The following is a 20,488-nucleotide window of genomic DNA, read 5'->3' as shown; positions in this document are numbered from 1 at the left end:
ATGGGAAATATAAAAAAGGGCTTTTTAATCATTAGAGATTAAATGAAATATCTGAATGAAAACATTAACATCAATGTAAATACAAATACTAATGCAAAAACTTGCAAAAACTATTGAAATATTGTCAAATAAAATATGTATATAATAAAAAGTGGTCATATCAGATATGTTGTATTCATAGCATCATAATATTATGTTTGCTTGTTTTTTTTTTCTCCTTGAACATGCTTTTGGAAGCTACAGATGACAAAATACATTTATGGTTGAGTTTTGGAACATTTGAAACAGTTGCTCTGACCTTTATAAAAGTCTTTCAAGTCAGCTTAAAAAAATGCATGTTCTCCTCAGAGCCACTAAAACGTTGTCTATGATAAACTTAATTTGTGCGAATAATATTTAAATATGTGTAAAAATGTATGTTATTTTTAATGGGATGAACAGCCTACTTTGTAGTAAACAAACACTTGTGCAAAATAAAAATAAAAATTAAAACATGGAATCATGATTATATCAAGCAGACAGCAGCAGAAGAGCATTTATTGGCTTATTAGCCATTGATTTTTTCCTTTTCTCTATATTTAGAAATTACAAAATCACCATTATAAAATATCAAATCATCAAAAAATCAAGATTTTGTCAGAATTTTACACTTTATTTGTGTATGAAGAAAGAAAAGTCACAAACTTCTCAATTTGCTACTAAAACATGCATAATCAATGAAGTTGGTCAGTTCCATATGCTAGAAAAATAATGGTACATTTAATACAAGTGGAAGATATATATTTTCTGTATATAAAAAGTAGATTTCGTACCTGTTACTGTTGTTAATAAAATATTAATGTTAATAAAAGTACTTTTTGTATGCATCTTAACTCAAGCTTACTGCCTTACTGGCAGATCTGTAAACAATAAACAACAGAAAAATAAACAAGAAATGAACATGCAAAACAATAGTCATTTTATGATTAAATGACCTAAATGATCTTTATTTTGAATTCCCCCACACATCATCCCCCAACGCTAATAAATCTGCTCCTGGCGCCACCTTCTGTAGACGCTGGTGCCACTGTTCTCAAATGTTCGTCTGGAGCCCTGCCTTTGTGTCAGGACTCAGGATGGGGAGAAAGGTATTGTAATAATGTAAATTGTGTTAAAATAATAATAATAACTATAATGCGTTTTTCGAACAACCAAGCGTACAAATTCAAGACATTGTAAAAGAGCATAATAGGACCCCCTTTAATTACTGTAAACAAGTGTTGCAATTTGGCTAGAATGAGTTAGCCTTAACTAGTTTGTTTTATTAACAACTAATCATCCACATTCTAATCAGAGGGTTTTTTGATGAGATTTGAAGTGTATGATTCCTCATATTTAAGTTGCTTTGGATAAAAGCGTCTGCTAAATGACTAAATGTAAATCTGAATGTAAGGGGTGTGTCCTGTCAAGGACAAAGTTTCGAGTTACGTCCAGGTTTGTTATTATGGTGCATAAAAATAAAATCAGGACTTGCGTAGTCTGTTCTTAAAGGTGAAGAGTGAATTTATTAATTTGATGTCGAAAACTTTCCTATATAATGAAGCTGAAGTTACCTCATATATATCCGCTCATTTTTCCTTCCTTGCAGATCAGCAGTTCACCAGTTTAGAAAAGAGTTTTGACATGTTTATGAATGATAGTTGTCAATATGTTGCACATACCACTTATTCAATGATTAAAAGCGATCGACATCCACCATTCAATAAGTTGTTTCACATTAGTATATATAAGAAACATTCTGAGTCTAAACCAATTAACATAATATGCTAACCTGCACCACGACTCTATTAGCTTTCTTTGGCAGCTCCCTCCGCAGAATACAGGCACATAAACTGCCTCTAAGTCCAGCATCAACTATTAGAACTCGAGACATTATTATTATTATTACTTGAAAAGGAAAATTAGCAGTTTCTTATGTAAAATAGCAAAGCGATATTGCTTGTTTGAAGAGCTCACTCGATTTAGCACCCTGTCCCTTTAAGAATTATGAAAGGCCGAAATGTTTTTTTGTTGGCCAACCAAAACATCCCCGTGGCCAACATAATAATAATAATAATAATAATAATAATAATAATAATAATAATAATAATAATAATAATAATATATATATATATGTATAGCATTATTATTATTATTTAATAGTGGACACAGTTGATCACTGAAAAGCACAAAATATGTTGTTGTTGTTGTTTTTTGTCTCATTATCTAAAAACACACATTTTAAGTAACCTAATGACGACGTCAGTTTGACAAACATTTAAATAATAATGAAGGAGACTCAATCAGGAAGAATGAGTTAACACATTCATGAATCTTTCTTCTTCAGGAAGGGGGTCTGATCGATTAAAGGCGCTCCAGAACAGTGTTCGGCTCATGATGTCGCATTTCCATCGCAATCCGTGTGGACACTACTGATGCTCCACTCTTCTGATTTCAGTAGGCAGCTATGGAGAGCTATACTGAAGTTGGGTGAGTTTCACTGACTGAGCTAGTTTTTTTATTTCGTTATTCAATGCTTAGGACCATTTAGTAAACACGGTTCATCAGACCATTAGTCTCTATAAAACGTTCATATTTATTTACTTGCTGCTAGGAACTAGGCGTCTCAATGAATTAGCAGTGAACGAATTTACAGTACGAGGAAGTGTGTGAAACTACTACGTAATTAAATTACAGTGATTTAAACCATTTGTTTGTTTGCACCGTCTGTCTTTAGTTCGTTATATTTCAAAAGCGTGGCTAACGTTACCTGTCATTCAAAACCATTCAGATGTGCTGAATGGACTGCTTTCGCTTTGTGAAAACGCAGGGTTGCAAAATACAGTTTAATTTAAACCACAAAAAACGAATTGTGCTTAAATAAAGTAGAGACAAATTGTATTGTCTTTATTGTCTCAATTCGGCGTGACATGGAGGTGATCAGTTTATGGCACTGCTGAGGTGGTATGGAAGCCCAGGTTTCTTTGACAGTGGCCTTTAGCTCATCTGCATTTTTTGGTGTCTTGTTTTTCATCTTCCTCTTGACAATAGCCCATAGATTCTCTATGGGATTCAGGTCTGGCGAGTTTGCTGGCCAGTCAAGCACACCTCCACCATGGTCTTTTAACCAACTTTTGGTGCTTTGGGCAGTGTGGGCAGGTGCCAAATCCTGCTGGAAAATGAAATCAGCATCTTCAAATAGTTGATCAGCTTAAGGAAGCATGAAGTGCTCCAAAATTTCTTGGTAAACGGTTGCATTGACTTTTGTTTTCAAAAAACACAATGGACCAACACCAGTAGACCATCACAGACTGGAAACTTAATACTGGACTTCAAGCAACGTGGGCTGAGCTTCTCCACTCTTCCTCCAGACTCTAGGACCTTGGTTTCCAAATGAAATACAAAACTTGCTCTCATATGAAAAAAAGGACTTTGGACCAATGGCAACAGTCCATTTCTTCTTCTCCTTAGCTTTCTTCTTTCTTCCTTGACACTTCTGTGTGTGGTGGTTCTTGATGCCTTGACCCCAGCCTCAGTCCATTCCTTGTGAAGTTCTCTAAAATTCTTTAATCCAGTTTGCTTGACAGTCCTCATAAGGCTGAGGTTCTCTCGGCCGGTTGTGCCTCTTTTTCTTCCACACTTTTTAGTTCCTCTCTATTTTCTGTAAACATGCTTGGATACAGCACTCTGTGAACAGCCAGCTTATTGGCAATTAATTTTTGAGACTCACACTCCTTGTGAAGGGTGTCAGTGCTTGTCAGAGACCATTTTAAAGGCTCAGGAAACCTTAGCAGGTGTTTTGAGTTGATTAGCTCATTGGCATGTCATCATATTCTAATTAGTTGAGATTGTGTATTGGTGGGTTTTTGTTAAATGTGAGCCAAAATCACCACAATTAAACATTCTAATTTATTGAGAAGCACCTGTACCACTGATTCTTCAATCGCACCATCTAGTGGTCTGTTATTGATACAACCACAACTGCTACAACTGATAATGGAGCGCTCAAGTGGGTTCTGCGAGTCATGTTGAGCTCATTAAAATGTCAAATTAATATTTTAATATTTTGCGTTCAATTATTTACTTATAGCACTAGCACTTTTCTTTCTTTTTTTGTCTTTCATATTTAATAATAATAAAAAAAAACCTGGCTATGCGTTCTGTACTAGACTAACTGAGACTTGTCATGGCACTTGTATACTGTTGTTGTTCTCTTGTTGATCTGATTGCTTCTATTGTTCTCATTTGTAAGTCGCTTTGGATAAAAGCATCTGCTAGATGATTAAACGTAAATGTAAATGTAAATGTACTTATCAGGCAAGTGGGCACATGATAAGTGGGACAGTTATGCAGTGTAGTCTTTGTCACCCTGCAGAGGTTTCTTTTGCAAAATAATCTGCTGACTGTGCAAAATCCCTCACTTTGGGAACCACTGGAGTATGCTTTGCGCTCTATTAGTTTAGTCTGTTATGATGCTCTATGTGTTTGATTACTAAAGCCTGTGTAGTATGGCGTTGCAATGCACACAGCCTCAACTCTTTATCGTCATTTGTGTTCAATTTTGCAAAGCATACCTAATTGACAAAAAAAAAAAAAAAAAAAAAAAGGGTATTACGGTAATTACGGTATCCACAGGATAGCAAAATCCATATAATGGAACAACATAATACAGGAAGTTACCTTCATACACAATATTAATGGGTGACATAAATGTAAAAAAGAAAAAAAGTAAGCACTTTCCAAACATGTTTTTGCATGTTTCCCAACCAAACTGCTCTCATAAAATAAAGTGCAGTGATGTTCAGCAGTTTTGTTTTGGCAGCTTGTTTTGTCTGAACAGATAAGGGTTTTTAGCAACATTGACCTTGCATTTTCATACTATGTATCGCTTGCTTTGGAGTCACGTGATACATGTTGAGCAACACTAAACAATTTATGGATGGCTGCTGAAGATTAGTGTGTCTTGGGGAAACCCTGTATGTTAATTCATTTTTTGTAAATGTTTGACAGAAAGATGTCAAGGCTGGTGTTGTCTCTGGTACTGTTTACATCTGGGCTGGTTCGGTGCAGGCCGCCTGTTCAAGACAAGACAGGACTGGACCCTGAAGTAAATATGAACATTGTAAGTAGCCAATAGTTACAAGTTACATGTAATAAGCTGCAAGGAGTGATCTTCATTACTTTCCAGCAAAATTGTCATTGCTTCCACTGTTTTCATCTGTAAGTCGCTTTGGATAAAAGCGTCTGCTAAATGAATAAATGTAAATGTAAATGTAAGTAATAAACAACCATAAATATAGAAGAAATTCAGGTAAATTGGGTCACTTTTGCCATTCATTGCAATGACATGCCATGAATTCAATAAACATCATTCATATCAGCTATGTGGACAATACTGTTTATTTTTTTGTGAAATTTAGAGTTACTGAGGTGTAATAGTGTGGAGCTCACAGTTATAGGGGATACAACACATCAGTTTTATTCAGAGATCCAAGCTAAGAAAAAATATGCACTTTTTGCATGATGCAATTTATAAAATAAAAAAAAATGTTTTTTCAGACTTTTTCAGCTTTTACTGGATTCAGTGTGCAGCTGGCAAACATCTTGCTCACTTGCACTTTGTCCTCCCATGATACACTGTGGCTCTAGTTAGCTGATTGCAGAGCACATCATCCTGTCATCACTTGTAAAAGTGAATATTAGTTCTTGGGTCATATTTTCCCACAGACTCTGAAAGGAAATTGAAGTGACATTCATGCACTTTCATGTGTGGTTAGATACGAAACAAGTTTTCTTGGTTTAAACAACGATAACTCATTATCATTGTTTAAAAATTTGTACATGTCAAATAACCATTTGCTGAAATTCAGATAAGACTGTGGTTTGTTGCTTTTAATACAATAACTAGGTTTTAGACCCAGAATAGAGACTACTGAGCCTTTTGTCACTTGGACAACTTAAAAGAATGGTTTTCCCCAAAATTTGAATTCTGTTACTTATAATTATTTCTTATAAGATAATTTAAATACTCTGCATACAGTTCTTTTCCAAACTACAACAGTTTATAGTCACCCATAATAAAGAAAAAGACAATCCATTTGACTTGTACCCATATTTCATAGTCTTCTTCTGAAGCCATACAATAAAAATTTTGTGTTACAAAGAAAACACAAAAATGTACAGGATCAGGTTGAGTAAAACAATATATATAATTTTTCTTTTGGGGTGAACTTTTCCTTCAAAGTCACAATGTAACTGAAGTAGCAACAGATCTTTGGATTGTGATGTATATCTTACTGAAAGAGGATAAATGTGGGGCGGGGACTTGGTTCTATCCATAGGTTGTTGAATTGATGGAGGCAGATCTGAACGAAAGCTTGCAGGCAATTGAAAGAAACTGGCAGGGTTTAAACACTGAATGATTGAAGAAGTCTGACTTACATCATTAGAGAAAAGTTTTACTGGAAGAAAAAAAAAAGATAATTCTATGTCGTTTTTCAGTGAAGTGTGTCATTTTAGCATTTAAACACCCATTAGTTGTCTGTGTTGCTATATTGGACTGCTAAAAAAAATTGCTTAGTTCTTTCTGCACATTAATTTAAAATAGGCAAAATTATTATAAATCTAAAAAAATAAAAATGACACTAATATACTAAAAATATACTTAATTATTTGGAGCTCAGATATATTTGCTCTTGGTTACTTGGAAAATTATATTCTTTAACATGTGGCCATGAAGTTCTACATATTTTCAGTAGTGGTCACATTCTGCATTTCATTGAACTTATTTCCTCTTGTACTTTCATTCTGCAGAAGTGCACAAAATATTTCTTGTTTCCAACACACACAATTTCTGCATGAAAAGAGGATGAATACGAGAGAGAGAGAGAGATCCCCCAGTGCTTACCCTCCCAATAATGTGTGTTGAGCCAGCAGTGGGTTTATCCTTAAGTGGCCTAAAGTAGAATGAGCAGACATTCCCAGTGGGACCCAGTGGGAGTGGGAAATTGCAGAGCGTTTAATTATGCATGGGGAGATTGCATGACAGGCCTGGATCCAACAAGCTCACACAGTTTCTTTGAAATCTCTGATTATGATTTATCTCATATCTGGAGGAGGAAGAGGAGCAATCTGTCACCATACAGCTTAAATAATTGTGCTCAAATAAGACAAACTAAACTAAGAATTTAAGCTGAACTGATTTTTTTCTATTTTCAATACATTACAAAATACTGCCACATTGATGATATTCATTTTAGACCTTAGCTAAGAAGATATGTAGCTATTCTTAAAAAAATACTTAGGCCTTCTTTGTCAAATGAATTGCATTATACTGTTTTCATCACAATAGAACAATGCTTGTGCTGTTCTGAAGTGTGAATTGTCTGAAGGGAGAATGCATATGTTTGCTGTTCGATTTAATTTCCTTTATCTTACACAGAGATGTATTTCCATTGATTTCTCCATGCTGTTACGCTTCTTTTGGACTTTGCCCGTGTTCACCGTTATGTTTGTCTCTTGTAGAGTGAGATCATCAGACACTGGGGTTACCCAGCTGAAGAATTTGAAGTGGTCACTGAGGATGGATACATCTTGAGCATCAACCGAATCCCACACGGGGTCAAAAACAAGGATGGACAAGGTAAAGGTTTGATTTGGTGTGCCAGAAGATTTGAATGAGCCCATTCATGCCTCTGTTTTGGCTTGTGTTAATGTGTGAATTATTAAAGATGGGAGCTTTTGTTTTCACTATAGTTGCCATTTAGAAGAGGAATGTCTGAATTGTCACTAGGCATGGGCCAGTATGAGATTTTGACGGTATGATAACCTTATAACCTTGGAAACAATATATTTTGTTTTTGAGCAACATAGAGAACATTAGAAACAGTATAATTTTTTTTTCTTTGAGTTGTTTCCTAAAAATAAAAAAATTAAAGACTGACAGTTATTTCATTTTAGTTATATAATTCATATACATAACATTTATATAATTTCATATCATTTAGTTATATAATTATAATTATAATTATAATTATACACATAATTTGATTTAATAACAGCCCAATTTGAAGCAAAAACAATGTTTGAAAAGCCTTGTGAAATTATACCACATACTTTTCAGAAGACTGTCAATATTAAGTATTTTCTTCCAATAGTTTGTGCATCATGAACAGTGAGTGATCTGCCTGCTACAGTATTTTTCTCTGTGCGTCTGTCTTCATCGTCTCTGGCCTGTATTAAAGGGCGTTAACAAACTTTATATTATCACATAAATGACATTGTGCAAGCCCAAAAACAGAGAGTTGCAATAAGGAAAAAACGGCCGGTTGCGATTGTGTAAAGGCCAAAATATTTTTCGGCCGTCCGTGCACCATCTGCATTTTACGCTATTTACTATAAAATGGAAGAAAAACAAAACAATCATCAGTCCGCCTCGGCCTGGATTGGACTTTAATTTGCAGCTGTGTGCAGGGACGGATTTGCCATCTGAATGTTCTGGAGAAGTCCAGAACGGCCGTCCATCTAACGGCCATCGGCCTATTGGTTCATCATCAAAGAAAAAGTGTCAGATTACGTAAGAGAAGTTGACGGCCGACAAAAGGGGGCACTAATGCAATCCAGTTTTTGAGAGTGTTGCCAAGTCCAGGATGTCCAGTGGAATTGGGCTACTTTAACACTGTTGCCGAGGGTTCTTTTTCATGTCCACAGGTTGAAAAACAAACTCAATAACATGATATTTAGCCCCTGAAAATGTGAATTTTACCAGGGAAACGCGTGCCTTTTATCCCCGGAAAGTATTTTTAACAGTGGACCCCCCTCGAAAGCGATTGTGCTAGATTTGGGCTAGTTTTGAGTAACGATTGGGTATTTATTTATTAGTTTTTTTTTTGAAAACCTGACAACCCTGATAAGAGACCAAAACTGACGCGATGGAGTGTGGACTCGTGATGGAAATTAAACGACTTTGAAGATAAAGGCAGTTGGGAGAAGCTAAAAGGAAACAAAGCGCCAGTTACATCATGTTACCTTTGCCCGCCTCTCTTACTATACACAGTATACTTCTGCAGGCTGCGTCATACTCTGTGAGATAAAGTGTCACTCTTTTCATAGCTTTTGCCAGCTCTGAGACACTTTTTCTAGCAAAAATCCACTCATCACTAAAAGAAAACTTAAAGTAAAGACCTGAGTATTTCAGGAGCCATATCACAAGTCCATTGTTTTTGAATGTTGGTGCTACTTCTGCTATATTTTCACATTTAAAACAATAATTTGGTATTCCTGTTGTAAAATGGTCCTCTTTTATCCTAAGTTATAAGTCACTTGGCAGTTCTCTCCCAAGTGCTTCGACTGCTGTCAGCAGTAAGTCTGAGAATGATTCAGTGGTCTATATAAGACTTTTAATTGTAAGAAAATTACTTGTCTTTAAAAGTTTTGGTTCAATATACTTCAAAATCAAAAATAGCCTTTTCTAATACACTTTTCTTTTTTGCTTAGTAAATTTTAGGAGGGTGTACTAATTTTTTCAACACACAATTTCACTACTTTGACAAGAAAAACTTATTTTGCTGAGTAATTTTGGCATTCTTCTTTGGTAATTGATCAAGAAGGCTTGTTGGAACATTATATCTCCAAAGAACCCTAACATATCTTCTAAGTAAGTACTCCAGCCTTCAGTGTCAGATGTAACATCCAGTCTATCACATGATCATTTAGAAATCATTCTAATATTCTGATTTATTATGAGTGTTGGAAACAGTTCTGCTCTCTAATATATTTGATGAATAAAAGGTTACAAAGAACTGCATTTATTCAAAATAATAAAATCAAAAATTCTAATAATATATATTCTAATAATATATTTTTTTTACTATCACTTTTTATCAATTTAACACATCCTTGCTGAATAAAAGTATTGATTTTATTAAAAAAAGAAAGAAAAAAAATTACTGACCCCAAATTAGTGTATATTGTTATTACAAAATATTTATATTTTAAAAACATAGCTTCTTTTCTTTTTTTTAAGTACCCTAAAAAAGTATAACATGTTCTGAAAAAATATTAAGCAGCATAACTGTTTCCAACTTTGATAATGAATCATCATATAAGAATGATTTCTAAAGGATCATTTGATAATGATCCCAAAAATTCAGCTTTGCATCACAGAAATAAATGATAATTTAAAGAATAATTAATTTAAAAACAATTATTTTAAATTGTAATAATATATCACAATATTACATTTTTCTGTATTTTTGATCAAATAAATGCAGGCTTGATGAGCAGAAGAAACTTCTTTCAAAAACATTAAAAATAGTAATGTTTCCAAACTTTTGGTCTGTACTGTGTATATATACAGTGTGTATATATATATATATATAATGAATGCTATATGCTTATATAATTATTTTCTTGTAATGTAAAAATGCTCAATTTATCTGTAGAATGTGATGCATTTGATTAGTGTTTATTTTTAATAAGTTTTAAAAAAAACTGTATAAAACTTAATATCTTCCTCGATCTTAATATCGAAATATTTATAAAAAAAATTGAAATAGCGTCAAAATAATAAAAAGCTTATATGTATCTCTGTGACGATTAATTTCAGTTGAGTGTTATTGTGTTGTTCATGTTCTCGGTCCAGTACAACAGTGCTTCTGGAATCAGTATTCAGTTTGATATTCAGTGCTCCCCATATTTCATTAATGAGCAGAGAGATTTCTAAAGCTCATGCTCTCGCACTAATCTCGCCAGGGACCCCACTGAGGCGGAAAACCAATTCAACAGCCATACATCAGCTACCACTCTCCCTCGATTTACTAACACAATGTCTCAAGTTTTCCTAAATGAGAATACATTTTCCTTACACAAATCCCTCTGCTGGAGGATTTGATGGCCTTTGAGAAACTCTGGCCTCATGCGTCTTTGCATTTCACTCATCGTATTAGATTAAGAGCATTGTTGGCTGTGTTCTTGTGTTTGACCTTCAGAATAAAATTGGCTTATGCAAATGAAAGTGTGGAAATGTGCTCGGTACATTTGTAACTGTACTTAATCAGAAAGAGGGAATTTTGAAGACCATGCTAGCAAGACAAACCCTGTGAGACGTTTTCATTTTATAGTGATCTTAAAGCTGTGTGTGCTAAGAGATGGTTAGTGTTAATAATAAATTCTGATATCTGTTAAATAATTCAAGAGCCATCAAACTGTTTGTTTTTACTGGATGTCTGGTGCTGAGGGGTGTGACGTTGGGTGTGATAAGCATTGAAGCTCTGAGGTGGCACACGGGATATGCAACTCATTTCCTGCTGTCCCAGTTCTTCAAGTCACACGAGACACTGTGCTGCATGGCTCGAAGAAACACCAAGGAGTGACGGTATTATTTTAGCGCAAAGTAAGGTTTCACAAAGACAGTCTCACCTGAGAAAATACACACTCATGCAGGCCGTACACACAGCGACTTCAATACAACTCTTCTGTAACAAGTATATATATAATTTTGGAGTTTAAATGCCAGGGTGATACAACTGTCATGATTTAAAAATAACTAATTAAAAAATTTTTTTTATTATTTTATTTCATTTATTTTGATTTCATTGTTTTTGTTATTATTTCTTAGATAAATAGTAATATTTTAACAAAATTGCTTCACTCATAATTAAGATTTGATCAACTTTGCCAGCCAAATCATATCATGTGGTGTAACAAACCATTAGAAACAGGAAACATGATAATAATAATAATAATAATAATAATAATAATAATAATAATAATAATAATAATAATAATAATAATAAAATAATGTTGGTAGATAGACCTGTAGACCCCCATGACAGCGTGTGTTAATGTTAGTCTCTGATCAGTGTTATTATCATATAACCTGACTTTTATGAGAAGGCAATATTAACAATGATGGATATTTGTAAAAAAAAAAAAAAAAAAAAAAAAACATTTCTATATTTAAAAGTAAAAAAATTACTAAAATGTGTACACACATTTATTCAAAGTGTATGATGTACCTGATGGTAATTTTTAGAGTCATTAATATTAGGCCTAAACTTTTTTTCTGAAAATTGTATTAATTTTTTCAAAAACATGCCAGGATAAACAGGTCAATATATGAGGTTTGAAGCAGTGATTTCCTTTGAACTTCATTTCCCATAAACCCTATCATAACTCATTGTGCAACTGCTTTCCTGGGATTATTCTGCAGTTATGATAAATGTAGTCTTCAGCTCCACTATACTTCCAAAGTCTTGCTATGAGTTTCAGGGTTTAAGCGGGGTAGAAAGAATAACGGGTATGAAGTCAAACAATGCTGTCCGCTCAAACAGCGGTCAGTTTGTGCTATTAAGAGGACCAGCTCACTGACAGATATTCATGATACAGGTCCCAAAAAAGAAAGGATGGCATTATCAGTATGAAGCTAGTGCACATACTCCCTCTGCTGGCCAAACGTGTATACAGGTATATTTGAAAAAAATAACATCCATTGACAGGTTTTGTGAAATTTTTTTGGTCTTTTGATTTATATTTATGACAGAAGCCAAGCCTGTAGTGTTCCTCCAACATGGTCTTCTCGCAGCTGGAAGTAATTGGGTGACAAACCTGCCCAACACCAGCCTGGGTTTCCTCCTAGCTGATGCTGGTTTTGACGTGTGGATAGGCAACAGCCGTGGGAACACCTGGTCCAGAAAACACGTCAGCCTTGATCCTAAACAGAAAGAATACTGGCAGTTCAGGTACGAGAACAACATTTAACTGTTCAGCATGTTACTCTGTGGTTTACACTTTCTCAAAAAACATCAACCTTTCTACTTTTTAACAAATTGAATATAAAAGCAAATCTTTTTTTATAGATACACTAAAATTCTCTTATGCTCACCAAAACAATTCATTTGATCAAAAATACAGTACAACAGTAATATTGTTAAATTACAATTTGAAATAACTCTATATAACTCTTTTCTATATAAATATATTTATGAATGTAATTTTCTATGTACTTTTGTAATGTAATGTAATCTTGTAATGTAATCTTAAATCATTCTAATATGCTGATTTGGTACTCTAAAATATTTTTATATTATGAATTTTGAAAATGTTTGTGCTGCTGCTTTTTTTTTTTTTGGGTATAATCTCTGATATATTTTTTCAGGCTTATTCAAAGTTCAAAAGAACAACATTTTATTTGAAATATAAATCATTTTCTTGTAGATCTTAAGTGTATTAAGCATTTATTTCCTCTTTTCAGCTGATTACTTGTGTCCAGAGCTTGAAACCTACTGTAGTCATACCTCAAATTTTTGCATTACTATTTTTCTTGCCTTTCAAGCTTGGTATTTCTGTCAGGAAATTCTGTTTTGGAATTCTCTGTTGTGTTAATAATGTATCAGCCAGAATCCTGAACTCAAAATCTAAAAAAATCTAATTTTCTTTCTGTGTTGTTTGTTTTTGTGTGTGTGAGCCAGTCATGATGAACTGGCTAAGAAGGATCTTCCTGTAGTGATAAACTTCATCACAAAGACCACTTGCCAGGAACAAATCTTTTATGTGGGCCATTCCCAGGGAACCACTATAGGTATCACCTATCCTCTAAGCATTTTAAGAGTGATTCGTTATTTTAATATGTGGAAATGTGACTCAGAGTTGCTATTCATCAAATCACTGGTCTACAAAATATGCTCAGAGATGTGTTGTGCATTATGCATCTCACACTGACAGTCAGCAAAATGCATCATCATATGTGTTATCGTGTGGGAACATCTCACACCACACAGCAGCTACAGTGTTTCACAGTTTTTCCTACGCATGGCATGTTATTCCAAGTCTTATATATTTTATATCTATATAATATATTATTTTTTTCTTTTAATGTTGCCATATAACTTCCTATTGTTCATTGTTGCTTCTCAGCATTCATTGCTTTCTCCACGATGCCGGAGCTGGCCAGCAAAATCAAGATGTTCTTTGCTCTGGCTCCTGTCGCCACAGTGGGGTTGACCAAAAGCTCCATGAGCAAATTGTCTGTTATTCCGGAGTTTCTCATTTGGGTGAGCATTTTGTTTAAAATACTATAATGTAGCTCTGGTCCAGAAAACTAGAAAACTACCCTGTTGCCTACTTAGGCAGCTACCATTTAAGGATCTGTCTTTAAAAAAAAAGGATTTAGAATGCTCTACCTTAGCAATAAACCTCTGTTGATTTTAAAGGGGTCATGAGTTGATTTTCCTGGATCTTTTGACATGTAAGGGGTCATTTTACTATAAAAACAATCAACTTCCGTGTTAGTCCAAAAACAGCTTTTATTGAAAGCAACCTCAGAAAATGTCTCTGTTACGTACAGTATGGAAACCCTTGTTCAAAGATGGAGGGAACGGAGACATTGTGAGACACTAGGGGTCATACTTGGGAGCCCAGCCACCTCTGACATCATTGAGAAAAGGCCAGTGAAATTGGGAAGCAATATTTGCAAAGCTGGCCATGACCTGGACATTGGGGCATAAACAGGCCAGCATAGCACCAGTAGGTGGTTTGAATGAGTGAGTCATTTATTCAACCTATTCGTTCAAATAGCTGATTACTTCAGAAACGATGGGGTATGAATGAGCCACTGAATCACTGACTTGATTCGTTCAAAAGCGTGGATTCAATCACTAACAAAACGCCGCTGTGTTACTCGTAGACACACAACAGTTTTGCTGTGGCTTGATTAAAACTATATTCCTCCTGGTCCCATCCAGAGACCAGACATGGATGTACCAGAGATCTGGGCACGGCTGGCAGATTGAGTCCTTCCCCTGGGAGTAAAGGTCTTTCCTCAGGAAAATCCGCCAGGGAGGGGATGATGCCAACAGCACAAGCTTAAGAAGTTTTTTTGGCCATAATGTCACTATTATGAGTGTCCTCCCTGACTGAGTCTGTGCAATGAGGCTCATGGGGCCAATGATGGTGGGTGAGATGTAACTTGCAACGGGAACAAACCCTGATGGTTGATATGTGTGACCATCGCAGGTATGAAGGCAGTGCTGAATATGCATCAGTCCAAATGCTGTAACCATGTCTCAGGATGCCATATGCCACATGAGCCCCTGAAAGTATTAGAGAGAAGCATTGTTTTGTAGTTGAGCATCCTCTAACAACTCTAAGAGGCATGCTGTCATAGTGACCAAGTCCAGATCTACACAGAGAAAAGAGATGCTCTACATTGGGGAGAGTTTGCTCTTTTCCCAGTTGACCCGAAGTCCCAACCAAGCTAGGTGATTGAGGACCATGTCCCTGTGTGTGCTAACCAAGGGCCTTCCACAATTTTGTCAGGTCCTCATGTAGCACAGAAGAAACAAAACTGGGACTGGACATGACTTAGTGTCAAACTCAGCAGCCAGAAACCAATCGTCCAGCCTAGAGCACACAGGACAGGATGGGGAAGCACACTCAAGACCAGTGCTCTTGTGCGTTTGTCACAGACTGAAACAGTTCCGTCGAGTCATCAGCTTCCGATGGTTCCAGCCCACCCTCCAATGCTGCGAACACCTCATCCTCTTCACATGCCTCAAATGAGAAATTTGAATTGCCCTGAGACAAGCTGTCAAAATCCGGAAGCTCCACCTGGAAGACACAAAGTGTAGGAGAAAGGAGAGGTCTGCAGTTACTCACCCAGCGGAACTACTCTCACGTCACTACGTTCTTCCTTGACAAACATTGCTGCGGCCTCATACCTGGAAGTAGAAGGACCAGAACAGGAAGCAGTTGGGATGACTGCTACAAGTGCAGTGTGTCTTAGTTGTGCATTATCTTTGCAGTACCTGTGCTATATAATGTTGCACATTATAATGGTACTAAAAAGGTATTGTGATACCCTGCTTTAAGGAATGTTACGATTCCTCATTTTGATTGTAGTGTTAATTTAAGAATGACAGCGTTTTAATAAGAGCTATATTTATTTAGTTGCGTCAACGTGCGACAGACATAAGGACAGTGTGTGTTCAGCGCTCTGCTTCAGGTCCCTGCATGAACATTTGCCATGCCATAATTTATATATCCGTCCAGCACAGCACTTCTAAAAGTTATCAAACATTTAGGAGTGAATAAGAAACTTGAATAAGAAAATAAAGTGCGGGATGTGCTTGATGTTGAAAAGAGTTATTAAGATGCAATAAACATCGAAAAGCGCATGCACGTGCACGAAAGTATAGCATGCGGTTGCGAATTCAGATCTCTTTCATCAGTTACTGCACTTCAGCGGTCAAATACTCATACAATGATTTTTTTAAGGGGGAGGAAAAAGTAACAGAGAGATCTCTTTCTTTTATTTAAGAAATAAAATATTTTAGTCAGGTATTGTATCGAAGTCCAAATTTTGATATTGTGACAACACTATACTGTATGGAATGATATTGCGGACATTATTCAAAAGGAATTGCAAATTGTATTTGCAATTGCGTTTTCAATTTGTGGATGCATAAAATGTGACATAATCCAAACGCAAATGCAAATCGCGCATTACCATTTGCATTTTCGTTTAAGCAAACGCACAGTGTCTGCCAAATTTAAAATGGAAATACAAGGTCCATTTGCAATTGTAATTCCCATATTTTACAAGCTATGAGCCTGTCACATTTAAATAACAATATTAATTACACATTTGCCTTTTCACTCTCTCTGCACTGTGCATGTAAACTGCCAAAACTCAAATGCAATCGCAATTCCTTTTGCATTTGAATTTCCAACGTCTACACGTAAACCTGTCAATCAAGTGACAGGGGTGGGGCTATGTGATTGGGCGTGTTTGCATTGAGAAGTGACGTCTCTCACAGTCGACGGTAGTAAATAATTATTAATTAATTAGTGTGGACTTTGTCATCTAAATACTTAATAACCAATAAGGTTAAGGATTTGTCTTAAAAATTACTTAATCTTTTTTATCATATGAAGCTTTACTTAAAACAGATGTTTCCTGATATTGACACTTTATGTTCTTTTTGTGGTGCTGAACACGAATCCATTTCTCATCTCTTCTGGGAATGCACATATACAAGTCTGTTCTGGAAGAATTTTTGTATCTTCGATCATACTAAAATGTACCATGTTTTACTATGGTAAATATGAGTTATCGATAGTGTTTATAATTAAACCACAGTAGCCACAAATGTACAGTTGTCTGAGACGTTATGAAATGTTCTTTAACATCATGAACCATAAAATGTAGTCAGTGGTCTGCTATGGTTTATTTTCATAATAGGTAAACATGGTCACATTTCCTTGATTGAGCAGCTGCACGATGTGGCTGTCTTTAATCGAGAGATCTGGAGCTGATTCTGTGTATACCGGTGGCTCGGTGGTTAGTGACTCATCTTGTGGCAAGACGTCTTTTAGCTTTTAGGAATTGCGATTCCATTTGAGTTTTGGCAGTTTACATGCACAGTGCAGAGAGAGTGAAAAGGCAAATGTGGTAATTAATATTGCTATTTAAATATGACAGGCTCACAGCTCGTAAGATATGGGAAACACAATTGCAAATGGACTTTGCATTTCCATTTTAAATTTGGCAGACACTGTGCATTCGCTTAAACAAAAATGCAAAAGGATATGCGCGATTTGCATTTGCGTTTGGATTGTCACATTTTATGCGTCCACAAATTGAAAACGCAATTGCAAATACAATTTGCGATTCCTTTTGAATAATGTCCGCAATATCATTCCATAATACTGTGTGTGTGTGTGTGTGTGCGTGCATGTATACTACACATATTCTTATGATCTATTCTTCTTGTAATGCTTTAAATTCTATCCTCTGTTGAAAGTTTACTAGGTTTTGGAACAGAGCCTTTAACACATTATAGTGTTTTTACAGTATACTTCCTGGTAGTGAGAAAGAAAGAAATGTAACATTATGGAAATCGGTAATCAATAAAAACTGAATGTCATCAAGCACAGAAGTGTTAAAGTTTTTTTTAAGATTAATTACAGACACAAAAATAATTTGAAAACTGTTTACTTTAGATCCATTCTAGGTGAACATATACAAAATAAATATTGGAATCAGCTCAGTTATGCACATTCAGCTATGGTAATTTAAAAGAAACATGTTTTTTTCATTTGTAGGATCTCTTTGGAAGAAAAGACTTCTTTCCTCAGAATGACTTGATTAAGTTTTTTGCCACTGAGTTCTGCAGCAGAAAGCCTTTGAGTGTGCTGTGCGGGAACATCTTCTTTCTTATCTGCGGCTTTGATGAGAAGAACCTGAACATGGTATAACACTCTTAAGCTTTGTTAACTCAGACTTTTTTTTTTTTTACCTCAGTGGATTTGAGAATGTTCCTTCATGGTTTCCTTCATCTCTCTTTTTCAGAGCAGAACACCTGTGTACACAACACACTGCCCTGCAGGAACCTCAGTCCAGAACATGGTTCATTGGGCTCAGGTACGAACAACAACAAAAAACCTCTATGTTAATGTGCCTTACTGAATGTCCCTTTCCATCTGCAATAAACTTTAAAACATTCCCACATTATTTCCTCAAAAAAGTAATGTGGTGAAAGCAAAAACACCAGTTCCACAGCTGCACTGAGATTTTTCTGGACCTGCTTGACCACATTACACACACACACACACACACACACACACATATATATATATATATATATATATATATATATATATATATATATACACACACACACACACACACACACACACACACATATATATATATATATATAATGTCTTAGGGCTGGTTCACACTGCCCTACCAAACAGCAACAACTCAAACAGTGTAAAGATGCCTGTTGGATTGATGTTAAGACTTAAAACTTTCTCAACAAACACCAGCATGGTCCAATAAAAGTCACACAGACTGCTCTTTGATAAATAAGGCACTATCAAAAATGTGAACGTTCTGCTTTATAGTTTTACCTTATTTTAAATACATCTATTGTATTCTTTGTACAGGCTGTGAAATCCAGTAAGCTTATGGCTTATGATTATGGAAAAGCTGGAAATATGGCACATTATAACCAGGTAACATTGAGGACTTGACTATTCCTGCCCTTAAAGGGACCCAAAAAAGAAAATTCTGTCATGATTTAATTACCTTTATGTCTATATAGATTTCTTTCTTCTGCTGAACACAAAACAGCCCTAAACCGAACCAAACAGCTTTGGTTTCCAGTTCTAATTACCAAAGTTTTCTTCAAAATACTCAAGAGACTGTCATATAGGTTTGGGAATGAGATGAGAATAAGTATATGATGACAAAATTGCAGTTTAAGCTATTTTTATATTCATATGAAATGTATATTTACTATACAATTAATGTGCCTATCCATGGGATTTTTTAAATACTTTAGGCTCTTGTGTGGATAAATGTGTCATGTTTGCTGTCACTCTGAGAGTCAGTAGTGAAACTGACCAGTGCTTGAAGTAGCCTATTAAAGTCTCTTCCTTCTTCTCCCCTATCAGTCGACCCCTCCCCAGTACAACATGCGGGATATGACAGTACCCACAGCCTTATGGTCTGGTGGCCAGGACACTCTGGCAGATCCTCAGGACGTGGCTCTACTGCTTACACAGATACCTAAATTGGTGTACCACCGCAACATTAGGCACTGGGAGCACCTGGACTTCATCTGGGGTTTGGATGCCCCACAAGAGATGTACAACAAAATGATCAAAATGATGAGGGAGAATGTGTGAAGGGACATTTTGTTTGGTTCTATCAGCAGTTTTTCGTTTGTACTTTCTGTAAGCAGATGAAGCCATTTGTTTTAGGTGCTTTTAAATGTCAAATTGATGTCAAATCTGCAATTTGCCCATGTAAATTTGATATAACAAACTGATTTAAGCCTTCGGGCCATCACCCAGAGACCAGAGTTTTAAACTCATGATCAGGTGTTGCATTTTAATGTCTTTTAAATGACATGCACTTGTTTAATGTGTTTTGTACCTAGCTTTTACAAACTACATCTACAAATCTAAACTCACTTGTCTTAAGTGTTAATCACATAATGGATGAATTTTGTAAAACATGACTTAAAATAAACATGCATTGGAGTGGAAGACATGTATACAAAAAGTAACTTGGCTTGGTGAGAGATTTAACATTTAAAACAAAAACTTCACTCATACCAAATCCATATGAAATCTTGCTGTGATAAAACAGACTTTAACAATTAAAACAACTGAATATACATATATACTATACATTAAATGATCAATGTACATAAGAAAATCAATTGAGAGTAATCAAAATAAAAACAAAATCAATTATGCTTAAATACATCTTTCATCTGAGAAATTAAGTGTAACAGTGTGGTGCAAAAAGTGTAAAACTTTTACAACTGGTGAAAACCCATCTAAAACTCAGATGGTGAATTGTAAATACCCCATCTGCTGCTGCACATGAAACATCTCTAATGTCCTCTATTAATAATCACATTGATTTTGTTAACATTGTTACAATTTTGTGAAATTG

General features: G+C 35.4%; 1 protein-coding gene across 1 annotated transcript; it reads left to right on the top strand.

The window, feature by feature from the left end:
• Nucleotides 1-1,087: 1,087 nt before the first annotated feature.
• On the top strand, nucleotides 1,088-20,073 carry LOC128025119 (putative lysosomal acid lipase/cholesteryl ester hydrolase). Its single transcript, XM_052611159.1, has 11 exons — nucleotides 1,088-1,127; nucleotides 2,366-2,508; nucleotides 5,029-5,140; nucleotides 7,543-7,660; nucleotides 12,560-12,758; nucleotides 13,488-13,597; nucleotides 13,933-14,069; nucleotides 18,121-18,267; nucleotides 18,368-18,439; nucleotides 18,967-19,035; nucleotides 19,477-20,073. Exons 2-11 carry the CDS (start codon nucleotides 2,486-2,488, stop codon nucleotides 19,708-19,710), a joined length of 1,221 nt encoding a protein of 406 aa, XP_052467119.1. The 5' UTR covers nucleotides 1,088-1,127; nucleotides 2,366-2,485; the 3' UTR covers nucleotides 19,711-20,073.
• The last annotated feature ends 415 nt before the right edge of the window (nucleotides 20,074-20,488 follow it).

The sequence above is a fragment of the Carassius gibelio genome, chromosome A12, assembly GCF_023724105.1.
Source record: "Carassius gibelio isolate Cgi1373 ecotype wild population from Czech Republic chromosome A12, carGib1.2-hapl.c, whole genome shotgun sequence".
Taxonomy (NCBI): domain Eukaryota; kingdom Metazoa; phylum Chordata; class Actinopteri; order Cypriniformes; family Cyprinidae; genus Carassius; species Carassius gibelio.
This window is presented reverse-complemented; position numbering and strand designations above follow the sequence as displayed.